At 40.8% G+C, this 14,535-nt stretch overlaps 1 protein-coding gene and 1 non-coding gene across 2 annotated transcripts; both read left to right on the forward strand.

Moving 5' to 3' along the window:
- The first annotated feature begins 2,205 nt into the window (after positions 1-2,205).
- On the forward strand, positions 2,206-13,799 carry EIF4G2 (eukaryotic translation initiation factor 4 gamma 2). Its single transcript, XM_068987976.1, has 23 exons — positions 2,206-2,288; positions 2,365-2,614; positions 4,000-4,064; positions 4,381-4,446; positions 5,072-5,212; positions 5,752-5,854; positions 6,529-6,660; positions 6,748-6,814; positions 7,087-7,238; positions 7,607-7,717; positions 7,874-7,957; positions 8,047-8,145; positions 8,420-8,561; positions 8,651-8,811; positions 9,180-9,293; positions 9,882-10,007; positions 10,171-10,275; positions 10,363-10,578; positions 10,670-10,928; positions 11,247-11,451; positions 11,607-11,818; positions 11,903-12,024; positions 12,979-13,799. The coding sequence occupies exons 1-23, from the start codon at positions 2,206-2,208 to the stop codon at positions 13,042-13,044; spliced, it is 3,081 nt and encodes a 1,026-aa protein (XP_068844077.1). The 3' UTR covers positions 13,045-13,799.
- On the forward strand, positions 9,346-9,495 carry LOC138093306 (small nucleolar RNA SNORD97). The gene has a single exon (XR_011146041.1). It is a non-coding gene; the product is annotated as a small nucleolar RNA SNORD97 (small nucleolar RNA).
- Positions 13,800-14,535: the final 736 nt, after the last annotated feature.

Here is a 14,535-nt window from a genome sequence, read left to right on the forward strand (position 1 = left end):
GTAAGTTATCAACTCAGGACTCTAAGATCTTCTCAATCTTTAGAAAACTGACATAAAATATAAGTGTTAAAACTAGCAAAAAAAAAAAAAACTAGCAGATTGAAGTGGGTGTATTTAAAATTCAATTTCCTATAAACTGAAAGCTAAATTCCAGATGACTTGAATTTTCATACATCCAGGATGTGATGGAAACATTTCAAAATATGAATATATCTCCCACCTATTGAAAGGTAATTGAAAGATTATATTTTACCCATATTTCTATTTTACTCCTCTTAGCCCAGTTTCTACATACACTCATCCTTCAAAGCCCATAGCAAAGGGGTTCACAATTAGCAAAGATTAAATACAAGATTAAGTAAAACCTCTTTTATGTTTAATTATTGAGTTTCAAGTTCCTCAATTAAAAGACTATCCAGTGACTTCCCTGGTGGTCCAGTGGCTAAGACTCTGCACTCCCATGGCAGGGGGCCTGGGTTCCATCCCTGGTCAGGGAACTGGATTCCATATGCTGCAATTAAAAGATTGCATATGCTGTAACCAAGACCAAATGCAGACAAGTGAATAAATAAATATATGTATTTTAAAAGACCATCTATAGGCGTTAGGGTTCAGTATATTATTCTCTTTGAAGTCTAACCTAGTATAGTGTTTTTAAACTCTTCTATCAGATTAATATCATGAAGAATGTAACCCAGTTATGTAAAAAAAAAAAATCAAATATATGAAAACATTTTTGCAAACTGTAAAGCCCTATAGAAATTATTTTGAAATATTATTCTGTCATTTTGAAGCTAAAGGGTCCTGAAATTACAAAGTGGAAGCTCTATTTGAAATACAATTTTTGTCTTTCCTGAAAATATAGTTTACTTTTTTCTTTTAACATGTAACTAACTCCAAGGGTGGGAATATCTAGTTGTCAAAAGTTCAAGTGAAATTGGCTTAATAGCAAAATAACTTTAGAAAAATATGGAGGGGAATGATCAGCCTAATAATATATGGCAAAGATCTAAAGATGTTACAAACGTTCAGGGCCCCATCAAACCCTTCCATATTGGTCCTACGAAAAACAGGCACCTCTCTTGAAAATCATATGAAGGACTAGGTACTTTCAACCCCAAAAGCTGTTTTCACACGTCAAATATGTTGGAAACCTTGAAAATCCTGGACTTTATTGGACTTTCTTTAAAGGTTATCCATGTTAAAAAACAAAACAAAACAACATATATATATGGTTTCTCTCTTTAAATTACACATTGTATCAAGAACAAAATTCAAAATGAAAATGGGGGCATTTCTGTTAAAGTTAATGGAAACATGACTCCATTTTTGTATAGCTAAAATGTCGCATACGATGGAACACTTCATTTTACTCTTCCTCTCCCTTAAAACATTAGCTGAGAAGTATAAATAGTTCAGCCTGACGCCTTTGAAAAGCCTAATCCTGTTTGTTAGAGTGGACCTTATATAAAATGGAAAATACAGTCTTCAACGTGCTTTAAAAAACAAATCAGGAGCTGGCAATTAAAATCCTCCAGACGCCTGCGCTCCGCAAACACTACTTCTAAAGAATTCTGGTATATTCTGGGTCTTCTTCCGTGACTGTTGGACGGACATTCCTTTGGGAAAAGCTTTCTCCACAGTGAGGTACGAAGACGATAAACCCCATCCTTTCATCCTTTTCTCATTCACTCAGTAGGGGATGGAATAAATAGGGAGCTGAATAAAGCTTTCTTAGCGCACTGAGGTGCACCGTCCAGTCTCCTGAACCATGCACTCAGGGCTTCCCGACCCAAAGGCGAAGCCGAGCACCTGAAGACCAAAGATTCCCAGCGCTGCGCCCCAGGGGCGCCAGGCCTTAGCACTGCAGGCCAGTCCCACGGAGGCTCAGCCTGCGAGGGGCAATCTCGGCTTCCCCGGGGCGCCAGGAAAATCAGTGCTCGCACACGCCAAGGACGGGAATCGGGCCGGGTGGAAGAGCGAGTTTCCTTCCCACATTCCCGGTAAGAAAACGAGGTGGAGGAGCTGAGGGCTGCATATCTCGAACACGGGATACGGACCCCGGGAACAAAGAGACAGGAGGAAGACGAGGCAGCCACACCAACGCAGACTCAGAGGATTCTACGAGTTTACGCAAGCGAGCCGCATCTCGACTGTCCCCAGTTCCCCTTACGCCACTGACTTGGTCTCAGAGCCTTCGCGAATATGGCTTTGCGCACTGCGGCGGGGCTGCACCGCAACCGAGCTTGGCCCTGTGGCTCCTCCCCGTCGCCCTGCGCCGATTGGCGGTAGACAGAAGCCAAGCCGCTGATTGGGTGGTGAAGGAGCCATTCGGGGCGGCTCTGGTGGGTTCGGCTGCCCTAGAGTGATAAGTTCGGCTTCAGACACGCCTCAGCGCCAGCAGCGAGTCGGAGCTCTATGGAGGTGGCGGCGAGTATCGGGTTGTGGCTTCAGCAGCGACTCTTCTGAGCTGTTTCAAGCCGGTTCCGACTCCTTCCTCCCCCTTCCCTCCCCCTTTTTTGTTTTCCGTTCCCCTTCCCCCTCCCTTCCCCGTCCCCGACGACCGGATCCTGAGGAGGCAGCTGCGGCAGCAGCTGCTGAGTTCTCGGTGAAGGTGAGTGGAGCTACCGCCGGCGCTGCCGCCGAGTGGAGCGCTCTAAAATGGCCGCCGTCCCTGGCCGCTTCTTCCTGAGCAGCACAAAATGGCGGCCACAGGCGGAGCCGGGCGGGGCGACTCTTTTTTAGCGTTTCCTCCGGGCTTCTGGCACCTGAAAATTCCTCGTCTTTGTTCTCCCTTCCCGTCGCTGACGGAGTAGGAGGAAGTCGGCAGCCCTGGCTGTCTACGGCCGTCTTCGTGGCTGTCGGTGGCCGTCCTCCGCGGGGCCCGGGCCGGGCCAAGGCGCGGGTGTGCTCGGACGTGGAGAGAGCGTGGCCGGGCGGCGCGCGCGGCGGGGACGGACGCGGGCCGGCGAGGGCGGGGGACCCGGCCGTTGGCACGGGACCAGCCTAGCCGGAGGAGTCCCGGAGCCCGGCCTCCCGGCGGGGAGGAAGTGTGTGAAGCCGGGGCCGGCGGGGAGCGGTGGGGCTGCCCTTGGTGGGAGAGCGAAGGGCCTGCCCGGCGAGCCCCGCCTGCGACGGGAGAAGGGGGGAAAATGAGGGTTTCTGAGCTTTTGTCGATTGGGCAGGGAGCGGCCAGGCGGCTGTCAGTCCCTCGGGAATTTATGGGTGGGAGGGGGCCGCTGGAGGCGGCGGCGGGTGGGAAGGAGGCCGCCTTTCTGCCCGAGAACAAAGAGCCGGGCGCCTCGCCGCGGGGGCGGCCTCCGCTCCTCCCCGAGGTTTGCCGCCGGCGGCTTCGGTAGGAGGCTGTGGGAAGCACTTCCCTAACTCGGGCCTGGGTGGGAGGAATCCACTGCTCTTTTGTTCCCAGGAAGGGGGAAATGGGGCGGAGGTTCCTGCTGCCATGTTGTGGCCCTGGTCTTCCGCCTGCTTGATGTCAGCCGCTGTGCAACTCAGGTCTCCCCCTCAGGCCCTCTGCGCCCAGTTAAAGGGTGGACAGTGGGAAAAGCCGTCTTACTCAGTGTTGCTCGTCGTTGAGGCAGTAAAGTCTATTACAATGTTTTCACATGGTGTGCCCGTTTGCTAACAGATTTTTCCACAATTGATCTCCGTACTTAGCTGTAAAGGAGGGAAAGTGGCTTTTTCAGAGATTGATTCTATCTCTATGTAGGCACTTCCTGCGTCCTTGAACACAAGTGAATTTCCAAGTGGCCAACAAAACTTTACTGTTGATTTGTGTTTTGAGTACGTTCTATTTTAGTCTTACGAGACCTTACGTTCAATCAACTGCAGTGTCAGACTGAAATACATTGTAACTGAAGGAGGGTTTACAGATTTGTATGTTAGTGGTGACTAATTTTGGTACTCTTTCTCATTCTAGGTTTTTCATTTCTCCCATCCTCTTCCCTCCCCACCCCATCCATTAATATTATTCTTTTGAAGATTCTTCGTTGTCAAGCCGCCAAAGTGGAGAGTGCGATCGCAGAAGGGGGTGCTTCTCGTTTCAGGTATGTGTAGATTTTGTTTTGGCAATTATTAGGACCAAAAGAATAACCACACCAAATAGTTCTGACTTGATTGTGCTGCAGGATTAATTTATAATGTGCATGTACATTCCTTTAAAGCCCTTCAATTTCCACTGTTTTCTGTGTGCTATCTGAAGAATAAATGTAATTACTTGGCTTTCCATTGGGCCTAAGTTCAGTCTTCATCTGTGATGTACTTACTGTAATGCAGAATAATTAAAGAGATCCTATATCTGTTTTGAGTGAAACATACTTGGGGTGTACTTTTTATTTTAAAAAAAGTTTTTCTTTTAAATAGTGCTTCTTCGGGCGGAGGAGGAAGTAGGGGTGCACCTCAGCACTATCCCAAGACTGCTGGCAACAGGTATAGTAAGCAGGGAAAAGAGTGACTTATACAACAGACTGAGGTTAATGGTCTTTCTAACATTACAACATATAGTTATAGGACATCAGCAATCCTAATCGTAATGGGCTTGATTTCTGCTACATATTCTAAATATAGAATATCAGTTATTGATTATTCTTTAGCCAAATCCTCTAATAAGAGTTGAGGCTCTCAAACTGCTCTTTTATTCTCTTACTCTGGATTATTTTCACTGATGTTATTTCTTCAAATGTTCATAGGAAATTATAGTAATAAATTTGGGAGTGTATAACATGGTCATGAGACATTAGAAAATGTTGATTTTCACTATGTGGATCCTGGACCAGCATCACTGGCATCACCTGTGAGCTTACTAGAGATGCAAATTAATCAGGCCTTACCCTGAGCCACTACAGCAGAGACTGGGCTGGGCCTGGGAATTCTTTAACAAATTTTTCAGGTTATTCTGATGCACTAAATAAGAGTTGCTTAGTTGTAAGGGAGTTGAGAAAACCTAAACTGTTTTTTCTATTTAGAAGGATTTTTGATCTGTATTATACTTGATGTGTGACTGGATGCTGTGCTTAAGTTGTCTTATTTTAATTCTCTTAATAATTTTTCCTAGCGAGTTCCTGGGGAAAACCCCAGGGCAAAACGCTCAGAAATGGATTCCTGCACGAAGCACTAGACGAGATGACAACTCCGCAGCAAACAACTCCGCAAATGAAAAAGAACGACATGATGCAATCTTCAGGAAAGTAAGAGGGTAAGTTTATTAGGTCTGTTTTGTCTTTTAAAAGGAGGGGAGACTGGATTAACTGCTTCTCTTGTGTGTATGCTATATTACTTGAAGGCAGTGTTCATAACTCTTAAGTGAAATGCCAATGTTGACAGTTTTAGGCTGAAAATTAGCACATCACTGTTCGGGGCTCAGTTAGTTGCCTTTGGTCATTAGATTAAAATGCAGAAGCCTATTGTGCTGACATATTCTGTACCTGGTATGTAAGCCAGTGATGGCAAAATATAACAGTTTAGCTCCTGTATCTAGCCTTGATATTAAGGAGGGAGGCTCTTGATCTGGGTTTTGAGAATGAGATTTTCTTGTCCAGTAGCTGGGAACCCCCACCAGTTAGATAGGTGATCTTAAATAGGTTTATTTCCACATCGCTTTGGTTAGATGGGTAAGAAAAATGTCTTGATGTTAAAGGGGAAAGTGATGAAAGGGAAAAGGCATAATTTAAAGGTTATTTTTTAACTCAGTAATTTTGTATGTTGCTGATACCTAGTCTGATTCCTTTTTCATAGCATATTAAATAAGCTTACTCCTGAGAAGTTTGACAAGCTATGCCTTGAGCTCCTCAATGTGGGTGTAGAGTCTAAACTCATCCTTAAAGGGGTCATACTGCTGGTAAGTTAAATGTTGGCTTAACTGAAAGGAGGAGGAAAATACTTTGAACCCATGTTGGGTTTTGAGTGGTTTTTTGTTCTTTGCTTTTGTTTTTATACACTTCATTGTTGCTTCTAAAACTGAGGTGTGAGTTAAGTGTATGTATATTTGAACACTTTTTTTTTTTAATTACTTTTGATGGTATCAGACTTAAAAGGTCAATTTGAAATGGTATATACTGTGCTTGGGTTAATTGGATTATCAGGCTCTTGGGGACTGGCGGTTGCTTTGTTTTTCCTTTTGTGAAAAATACCACATTTTGGAAATAAGTTAGTTTTATGGTGATTCCGTTTTTCCAAGGTAATTTCAACTCCTCAAAGGGGAGAGGGTTTTACTACTATGAGATATATGTAATTAGACTTTATTGGTACTCTAATAGCTAACATTTAAGTGCTTACATTTTTCCAGCCTATGTGCTGGGCACTTTACATACCTCATCTTAAGTTCACGTAAGAAGCCTTACAAAAGAGATGTGCTTATTTCCAGGTTACCAGTGAAGCATTTGTATAGGGAATTTGTCAGAAGTTTGTTATGCGATTCAAGATCTTCAGACTGCAAGGAAGTATTAAGTTATAAAGAAAAGTTTTTTCAAAAGTTGTCATATTTAATTTTTTTTAATGGCCTATTTTCTGTAGATTGTGGACAAAGCCCTAGAAGAGCCAAAGTATAGCTCACTGTATGCTCAGCTATGTCTGCGATTGGCAGAAGATGCACCAAACTTTGATGGCCCAGCAGCAGAGGGTCAACCAGGACAGAAGCAAAGCACAGTAAGTGGGCGTGTGTGCTTGCTTATTTTAAGTTGATTTGGAAGGTTTTATTATCAAACCCTGACAAATGTCTTTTGTTTCTTACAGACATTCAGACGCCTCCTAATTTCCAAATTACAAGATGAATTTGAAAACCGAACCAGAAATGTTGATGGTGAGAATTTAATACTTAGTTGTACTGTGTACCTCAGATGGTAAAGAATCTGTCTGCAATGCAGAAGACCTGGGTTTGATTCCTGGGTTGGGAAGATCCCCTGGAGAAAGGAATGGCAACCCACTCTAGTAGTCTTGCCTAGAGAACCCCATGGACAGAGGAGCCTGGTGGGCTACAGTCTGCAATCACAAAGAGAGGACATGACAGAGCAACTAATACACAGTACTGCATATGTTCAACTTAATTCTGAATGTTACTTTTATTCTTTTTAGTCTATGATAAGCGTGAAAATCCCCTCCTCCCTGAGGAGGAGGAACAGAGAGCTATTGCCAAGATCAAGATGTTGGGGAACATCAAATTCATTGGAGAACTTGGAAAGCTTGATCTTATTCATGAATCTATCCTTCATAAGTGCATCAAAACAGTAAGTAATGATTGTGAATTTAAGCTTTCATTAATCGTCATGTACATCATTTTGGGGAGATAGGAGTCAATTATAATTTCGCCATCTGAGACTTGGTGTGCTAGTTAAATATTTTAGATTGCTGGCAAAACTGCTATTTAAATATTGTAAATATGGAAGTATGCAGTGTATTTTGCAAGATAGGGATAGAACTGATTCCCTACTTAGGTTTAAATTGCTCAATTTGGAGAAATTTCTTGAACAGAAACCAAATAAGAATAGTATGCTAGACACTAGGAACTGTATGCGTTAGTGGAAACTTATGGAAAAGTGCTACATCTAAACCAAGAAAAATTTGTAAACAACATGGGATTTATTTCTTTTGGTAGCTTTTGGAAAAAAAGAAGAGAGTCCAACTCAAAGATATGGGAGAGGATTTGGAGTGCCTCTGTCAGATAATGAGGACAGTGGGGCCTAGATTAGACCATGAACGAGCCAAGGTATGTGTGTTGCTGACAGAAATAGTGTAAATAGCCTGTCATGATTGTATTAAAATCAAACAGCTTATTTGGTGATACAGAGGATTGCCTTTAGTCATTAACTTTGATGATATCTAGAAGTCTTAAGCAGTACACGTTTTTATTTTTCTCTTTTAGTCCTTAATGGATCAGTACTTTGCCCGAATGTGCTCCTTGATGTTAAGTAAGGAATTGCCGGCGAGGATTCGTTTCCTGCTGCAGGTAAAACTGCTTTCTTTAGGTGTGTTGGTAAGCTGACTTTTGTTTAGGAGTATTGAAATAATATTTATTAAAAACTTTGTATATTAAAGGATACCGTAGAGTTGCGAGAACACCATTGGGTTCCTCGCAAAGCTTTTCTTGACAATGGACCAAAGACGATCAATCAAATCCGTCAAGATGCAGTAAAAGTAAGTTTTGCTTTGCTTTATAATCATTAAGTGGGGGTTGCGTTTATAATGGCACAAAAACCCTATTAAAACATCTTTATTTGAGACTGTCTTGTCTTACCAATAGAGCATAATGTTTTTGCTGTCTGTATTCTCTTGAGAACAAGTTGTTTATAGAGAATACATCAGTGGCATTCTTATCCAGAGAAGTATTTCTGATTTTCCTGCTGTAAGAATTTTCACTTTATATAAAATAGTGTCTAGAAGTAAGTGTTTATTCACTTTATTTCTGAAGGATCTAGGAGTGTTTATTCCTGCTCCTATGGCTCAAGGGATGAGAAGTGACTTCTTTCTGGAGGGACCGTTTATGCCACCCAGGATGAAAATGGATAGGGACCCACTTGGAGGACTTGCTGATATGTTTGGACAAATGCCAGGTGATTTTGAAAAACAGATGGTTTGGTTGCATTAAATAATGAGTTTAACAGTTTTAACATTAAAGAGTTCTCCGTGTCTATATTTTAAGGAAGCGGAATTGGTACTGGTCCAGGAGTTATCCAGGATAGATTTTCACCCACCATGGGGCGCCATCGTTCAAATCAGCTCTTCAATGGCCATGGGGGACACATCATGCCTCCCACACAGTCGCAGTTTGGGGAGATGGGAGGCAAGTTTATGAAAAGCCAGGTAAGCATACATTTAAGAATATTTAGGCAACAAGTAATTACGTTTTGGAATACATATGATTAATTTTTTTTTAAGTGTAAATGTTTTAGGTTTAGAAAACCTAAAAACATTTTTCTAAACTAGATTTATATCTGTGACAGTTATTTCAAACTGGGTGAAATGATTATTATTAAGATTAGTAAAGTATTAGTAAAATCACATCACTTTATTTGACAGTTAGGTTAGAATTTTATTCTTCTGTTTCATCTTTTACTTTCTCTGGGCAAATTCAGCTTTCTTGTGGCCTGGCCTCATCACTTTGGTACTTGATTACCATAATGTGTGGACCCCTTTTTATCTAGACTTTTATTTCTCTCTTTCTGAAATAGGGGCTAAGCCAGCTCTACCATAACCAGAGTCAGGGACTCTTATCCCAGCTGCAAGGACAGTCGAAGGATATGCCACCTCGGTTTTCTAAGAAAGGACAGCTTAATGCAGATGAGGTACATTTGCCTATGTTATTTATATACCATAGTATGTCAATTCAGAAATCTCTTGCCCGATGATTATAAAAAAAAGACGCATTAAGAGGACTTAATGCTGGAATTCTTTTATCTTTACCTTCTTTCTCTCTTTTCTGTACTACTTTTTCTTTCTTTGAATGTCCAGCGTCCTATGAGCGAAGATTATGAGATATGAGGGCAAGTCTTCAGTTAGAGTAAGGAAAATGGTTGTCAAGATTTTGATTGTGACTTCCCTGCAAATAGAATGACTCGGGATAAAGTAAAACGTTTTTTAAGCTGTAATTAAATTTTCTGGTTTTTATTTTCATGTTTTAGTGATGCTAATCCTTGGAGAGTTGTGGTATAAATAAAAGATTTATAGCCATGTTGTATTTTTGTCTGGATCAGATCTTTAGTTCTCTTGCTATAAATTAAATATAACAGTAACATTTTTAGTTATTTGACTTAGATTTCTGCCATAGGTTCCATCATGTTTGTATATGCTGAGTTAACTTTAGAGGGTTGCAATTAATGTTAGTTCACTGCTTATTAACTTGGATATCTGTTTTGCTTTGTTTTCAATTCTAGATTAGCTTGAGGCCTGCTCAGTCTTTCCTAATGAATAAAAATCAAGTGCCAAAGCTTCAGCCCCAAATAACTATGATTCCTCCTAGTGCACAGCCACCACGCACTCAAACGCCACCTCTGGGACAGGTATGGGATGTATGTAGTATGACATTTTCAATCGTTCCAGTACCTTTTGAAGATGTCTGAAGAATGCTTTTTAATGTTTGCTGTCAACTTCATAAGCACTTTTTCTTTTAATGATTAAAAAGTTATTAAACATTTATACTTAATTATTTTGCTATTCTTGTAGACACCTCAGCTTGGTCTCAAAACTAATCCACCACTTATCCAGGAAAAGCCTGCCAAGACCAGTAAAAAGCCACCACCGTCAAAGGAAGAACTGCTTAAACTAACCGTGAGTTTCAGACAATCTCATCATTTAGCTCATGGGGGTGTATTTGAGGCAGGAAAACTAAAGATACGGGGATTTCATTCTTTTCAGGAAACTGTTGTAACTGAATACCTGAATAGTGGGAATGCAAATGAAGCTGTCAATGGTGTAAGAGAGATGAGAGCTCCTAAACACTTCCTTCCTGAGATGTTAAGCAAAGTAATCATCCTGTCACTGGATAGAAGTGATGAAGATAAAGAAAAAGCAAGTTCTTTGATCAGTTTACTCAAACAGGAAGGGATAGCCACAAGTGACAACTTCATGCAGGTAGAACACTTTCTGATTCTTTTTCTGATTCTGTAAGAACTCTTCAAATTTGAATTGACTATGAACTGACTGTGTACTATATTCCTTTCAGGCTTTCCTGAATGTATTGGACCAGTGCCCCAAATTAGAGGTTGACATCCCCTTGGTGAAATCGTATTTAGCACAGTTTGCAGCTCGTGCTGTCATTTCAGAGCTGGTGAGCATTTCGGAACTAGCTCAACCACTGGAAAGTGGCACCCATTTTCCTCTCTTCTTACTTTGTCTTCAGCAATTAGCTAAATTACAAGATCGAGAATGGTTAACAGAGCTTTTCCAACAGAGCAAGGTCAATATGCAGAAAATGCTCCCAGGTAAGAATGCTGGGGATTTTTTTGTTTTTAATACTAGATCTAAAAGTCCTTAGTACTTTGAGTGAATTTATTATATAGGTCAGTGTGATTATCCTGTCTGGATAATAATAAGCATTACCACAGATAGACTTCACCTTTATAAAAGTCTATTATGATGTAACTATTTTCATTTGGTCCAAATACAAAGTTTCCTTTGCTCAGTTGTTTCATTGTTTTACATAAATCTTGTGTGTTTGGGAAATTGTTTGCAAAGCAGTTTTAAGAAACCAACTGAGTAAAATGAACTACCTGATGATGGGAATGGCTTTGTCTCTTCAGAAATTGATCAAAATAAGGACCGCATGCTGGAGATTTTGGAAGGAAAGGGACTGAGTTTCTTATTCCCACTTCTCAAACTGGAGAAGGAACTGTTAAAGCAAATAAAGTTGGATCCATCCCCTCAGACCATATATAAATGGATTAAAGATAACATCTCTCCCAAACTTCATGTAGATAAAGGATTTGTGAACATCTTAATGACTAGGTAAGATAACAGAGTTGTGCTTTTCTACATCGAAAACAGAATTAGCCTGTGTTTAGTTTACTAGAAAGAAAGTCTACAAGGCAAGGGATTGAGAATTGTTTCTTGAATTGGAAATTTTTCATTTGGAGGTTGTAACAAGATCTTTTTCTGTGCAGCTTCTTACAGTACATTTCTAGTGAAGTAAACCCACCCAGTGATGAAACAGATTCTTCCTCTGCTCCTTCCAAAGAACAGTTAGAGCAGGAAAAACAACTGCTTCTTTCCTTCAAGCCAGTAATGCAGAAATTCCTTCATGATCATGTTGATCTACAAGTTAGTGCCCTCTATGCTCTTCAGGTGCACTGCTACAACAGCAACTTCCCAAAAGGTGAGAGAGGACTAGCATCATAATTAACAACAAATGGACGGGCATTAAACACACTACATAATGGTGTTACATTTTGTCTTCTAGGCATGTTACTCCGCTTTTTTGTTCACTTCTATGACATGGAAATTATTGAAGAAGAAGCTTTCTTGGCTTGGAAAGAAGATATAACCCAAGAGTTTCCAGGGAAAGGCAAGGCTTTGTTCCAGGTAAATTTTAGAGAAATTTGTTACGCTTTTTCCATCTTAATTGATATTACTTAAATGAAGCTTTTTAAGTTAAATATAAGCAAAATAGCCCTGGTAATATTACATACCATGGTTTTCTAACTTACAAAGTGAATTCTAGCCCTGAGGAAAATTTTTATAATGTCAGGGGATTCCACAGCATACATCAATCACCTGGAAAGTAATTTTCAAAGGAAGTTTCAGGTCTGATTATAGACATTCTGACTTAGGTCTGCGTGTGGTATACAACTCAGGAGATTCTCGTACTACTTTTCCCAGGGGCCAGGCTTTGAGAAATGCTAGTCTGTAGTAGTCTTTACTCCTGAGGTTCTTAAGCTAGTTTCAGGAGGATCACCATCACAGTGTTTGTCCTTAGTCTTGTCCTTGGGGAATCTGGTCCTAAAGTTCTGGATGGGACTAGAAATTACTCTCTTGGGATCTTCTTTGTCCCTCTCCTCCCTCCCCAGCATTGCTAACATTTAAGTTTGGGATGAGCCACTGTCCCATATTGAAACAGTTTTGAAGTGTGATGGGAGTGGTGTCAAAGAATTGACACCCGTGTTAACTGGCCATAAACAGCTTGTGTTAATTGTTTATCGCTCAGTTGTGTCTCTTTGTGACCCCATGGACTATAGCCCACCAGACTCCTCTGGCCATGGAATTCTCCAGGCAGGATTATTGAAGCAGGTTGCCATTTTCTCCCCGAGGAGATCTCTACCCAGGGATCAAATCTGCTTCTACATTGACAGGCAATTCTTACCCTGAGCCATCAGGGAAGCCCCAAACAGCTTGTATGTTAGGTTCTGAACACTGCTTGCAATTATAAGATGTGTGGTACTGTCTAAAACTTTGGTTCTTGGGGCAGTTGGTTGATTGGGAATACTGCTATTCTGTATTTTCTAAGTACTGCTTATTTTGTTAAATTACAAATTACAGGTGAATCAGTGGCTAACCTGGCTAGAAACTGCTGAAGAAGAAGAATCAGAGGAAGAAGCTGACTAAAAGAACCAGCCAAAGCCTTAAATTGTGCAAAACATACTGTTGCTATGGTGTAACTGCATTTGACCTAACCACTGCGAAAATTCATTCCGCTGTAATGTTTTCACAATATTTAAAAGCAGAAGCACGTCAGTTAGGATTTCCTTCTGCATAAGGTTTTTTTGTAGTGTAATGTCTTAATCATAGTCTACCATCAAATATTTTAGGAGTATCTTTAATGTTTAGATAGTATATTAGCAGCATGCAATAATTACATCATAAGTTCTCAAGCAGAGGCAGTCTATTGCAAGGACCTTCTTTGCTGCCAGTTATCATAGGCTGTTATAAGTTAGAAAACTGAATAGCAACACTGAATACTGTAGAAATGCACTTTGCTCAGTAATACTTGAGTTGTTGCAATATTTGATTATCCATTTGGTTGTTACAGAAAAATTCTTAACTGTAATTGATGGTTGTTGCCGTAATAGTATATTGCCTGTATTTCTACCTCTAGTAATGGGCTTTATGTGCTAGATTTTAATATCCTTGAGCCTGGGCAAGTGCACAAGTCTTTTTAAAAGAAACATGGTTTACTTGCACAAAACTGATCAGTTTTGAGAGATCGTAAATGCCCTTGAAGTGGTCTTTGTGGGTGTGAAACAAATGGTGAGAATTTGAATTGGTCCCTCTTATTATAGTATTGAAATTAAGTCTACTTAATTTATCAAGTCATGTTCATGCCCTGATTTTATATACTTGTATCTATCAATAAACATTGTGATACTTGATATAGTTGTGTGACTTAAGTCAGTTCAGTTGCTCAGTCATGTCCAACTCTGCAACCTTGTGAACTGCAGCACACCGGGATTCCCTGTCCATTACCAACTCCCAGAGCTTGCTCAAACTCATGTCCATTGAGTGGGTAATGCCATCCAGACATCTCATCCTCTGTTGTCCCCTCTGTCTTCAGTCTTTGCTAGCATCATGGTCTTTTCCAAGGAGTCACTTCTCTGCATCAGGTGGCCAAAGTATTGGGAGTTTCAGCTTCAGCATCAATCTTTCCAATGAATATTCAGGACTGATTTCCTTTTTCTCCAGCACCACAGTTTAAAAGCATCAATGCTTCAGCACTCGGCTTTTTTTATAGTCCAACTCATCCATACGTGACTACTGGAAAAACCATAGCTTTGACTAGACTTTGAAGTAGTACATACAGATATATGAAGAAGTGACAGCTTTTGTTGTGAGCTAGGACTTGACTTAGGAACATTAAATACATAGACAAATAATTTTGATTAGAAAATTCAAGGTGGTGGTTCCTCTTTATTTCAGGTTACTGTAAGTAACCAACATGTAGTTCCTGTAATCAAGGACAGTGCCGAGAAGTTTCCTGAATTGGGAGGGACATTACTAATGCATAGCAACAAAACTTGAACTTGGCTGACATTTTCATCGTCATACTGGAATGCATGGTGAATGCATTCTCACTGTCCCTCCCAGGAAGTTCTTGAAACC

Source organism: Capricornis sumatraensis, chromosome 16, assembly GCF_032405125.1.
Source record: "Capricornis sumatraensis isolate serow.1 chromosome 16, serow.2, whole genome shotgun sequence".
NCBI lineage: Eukaryota > Metazoa > Chordata > Mammalia > Artiodactyla > Bovidae > Capricornis > Capricornis sumatraensis.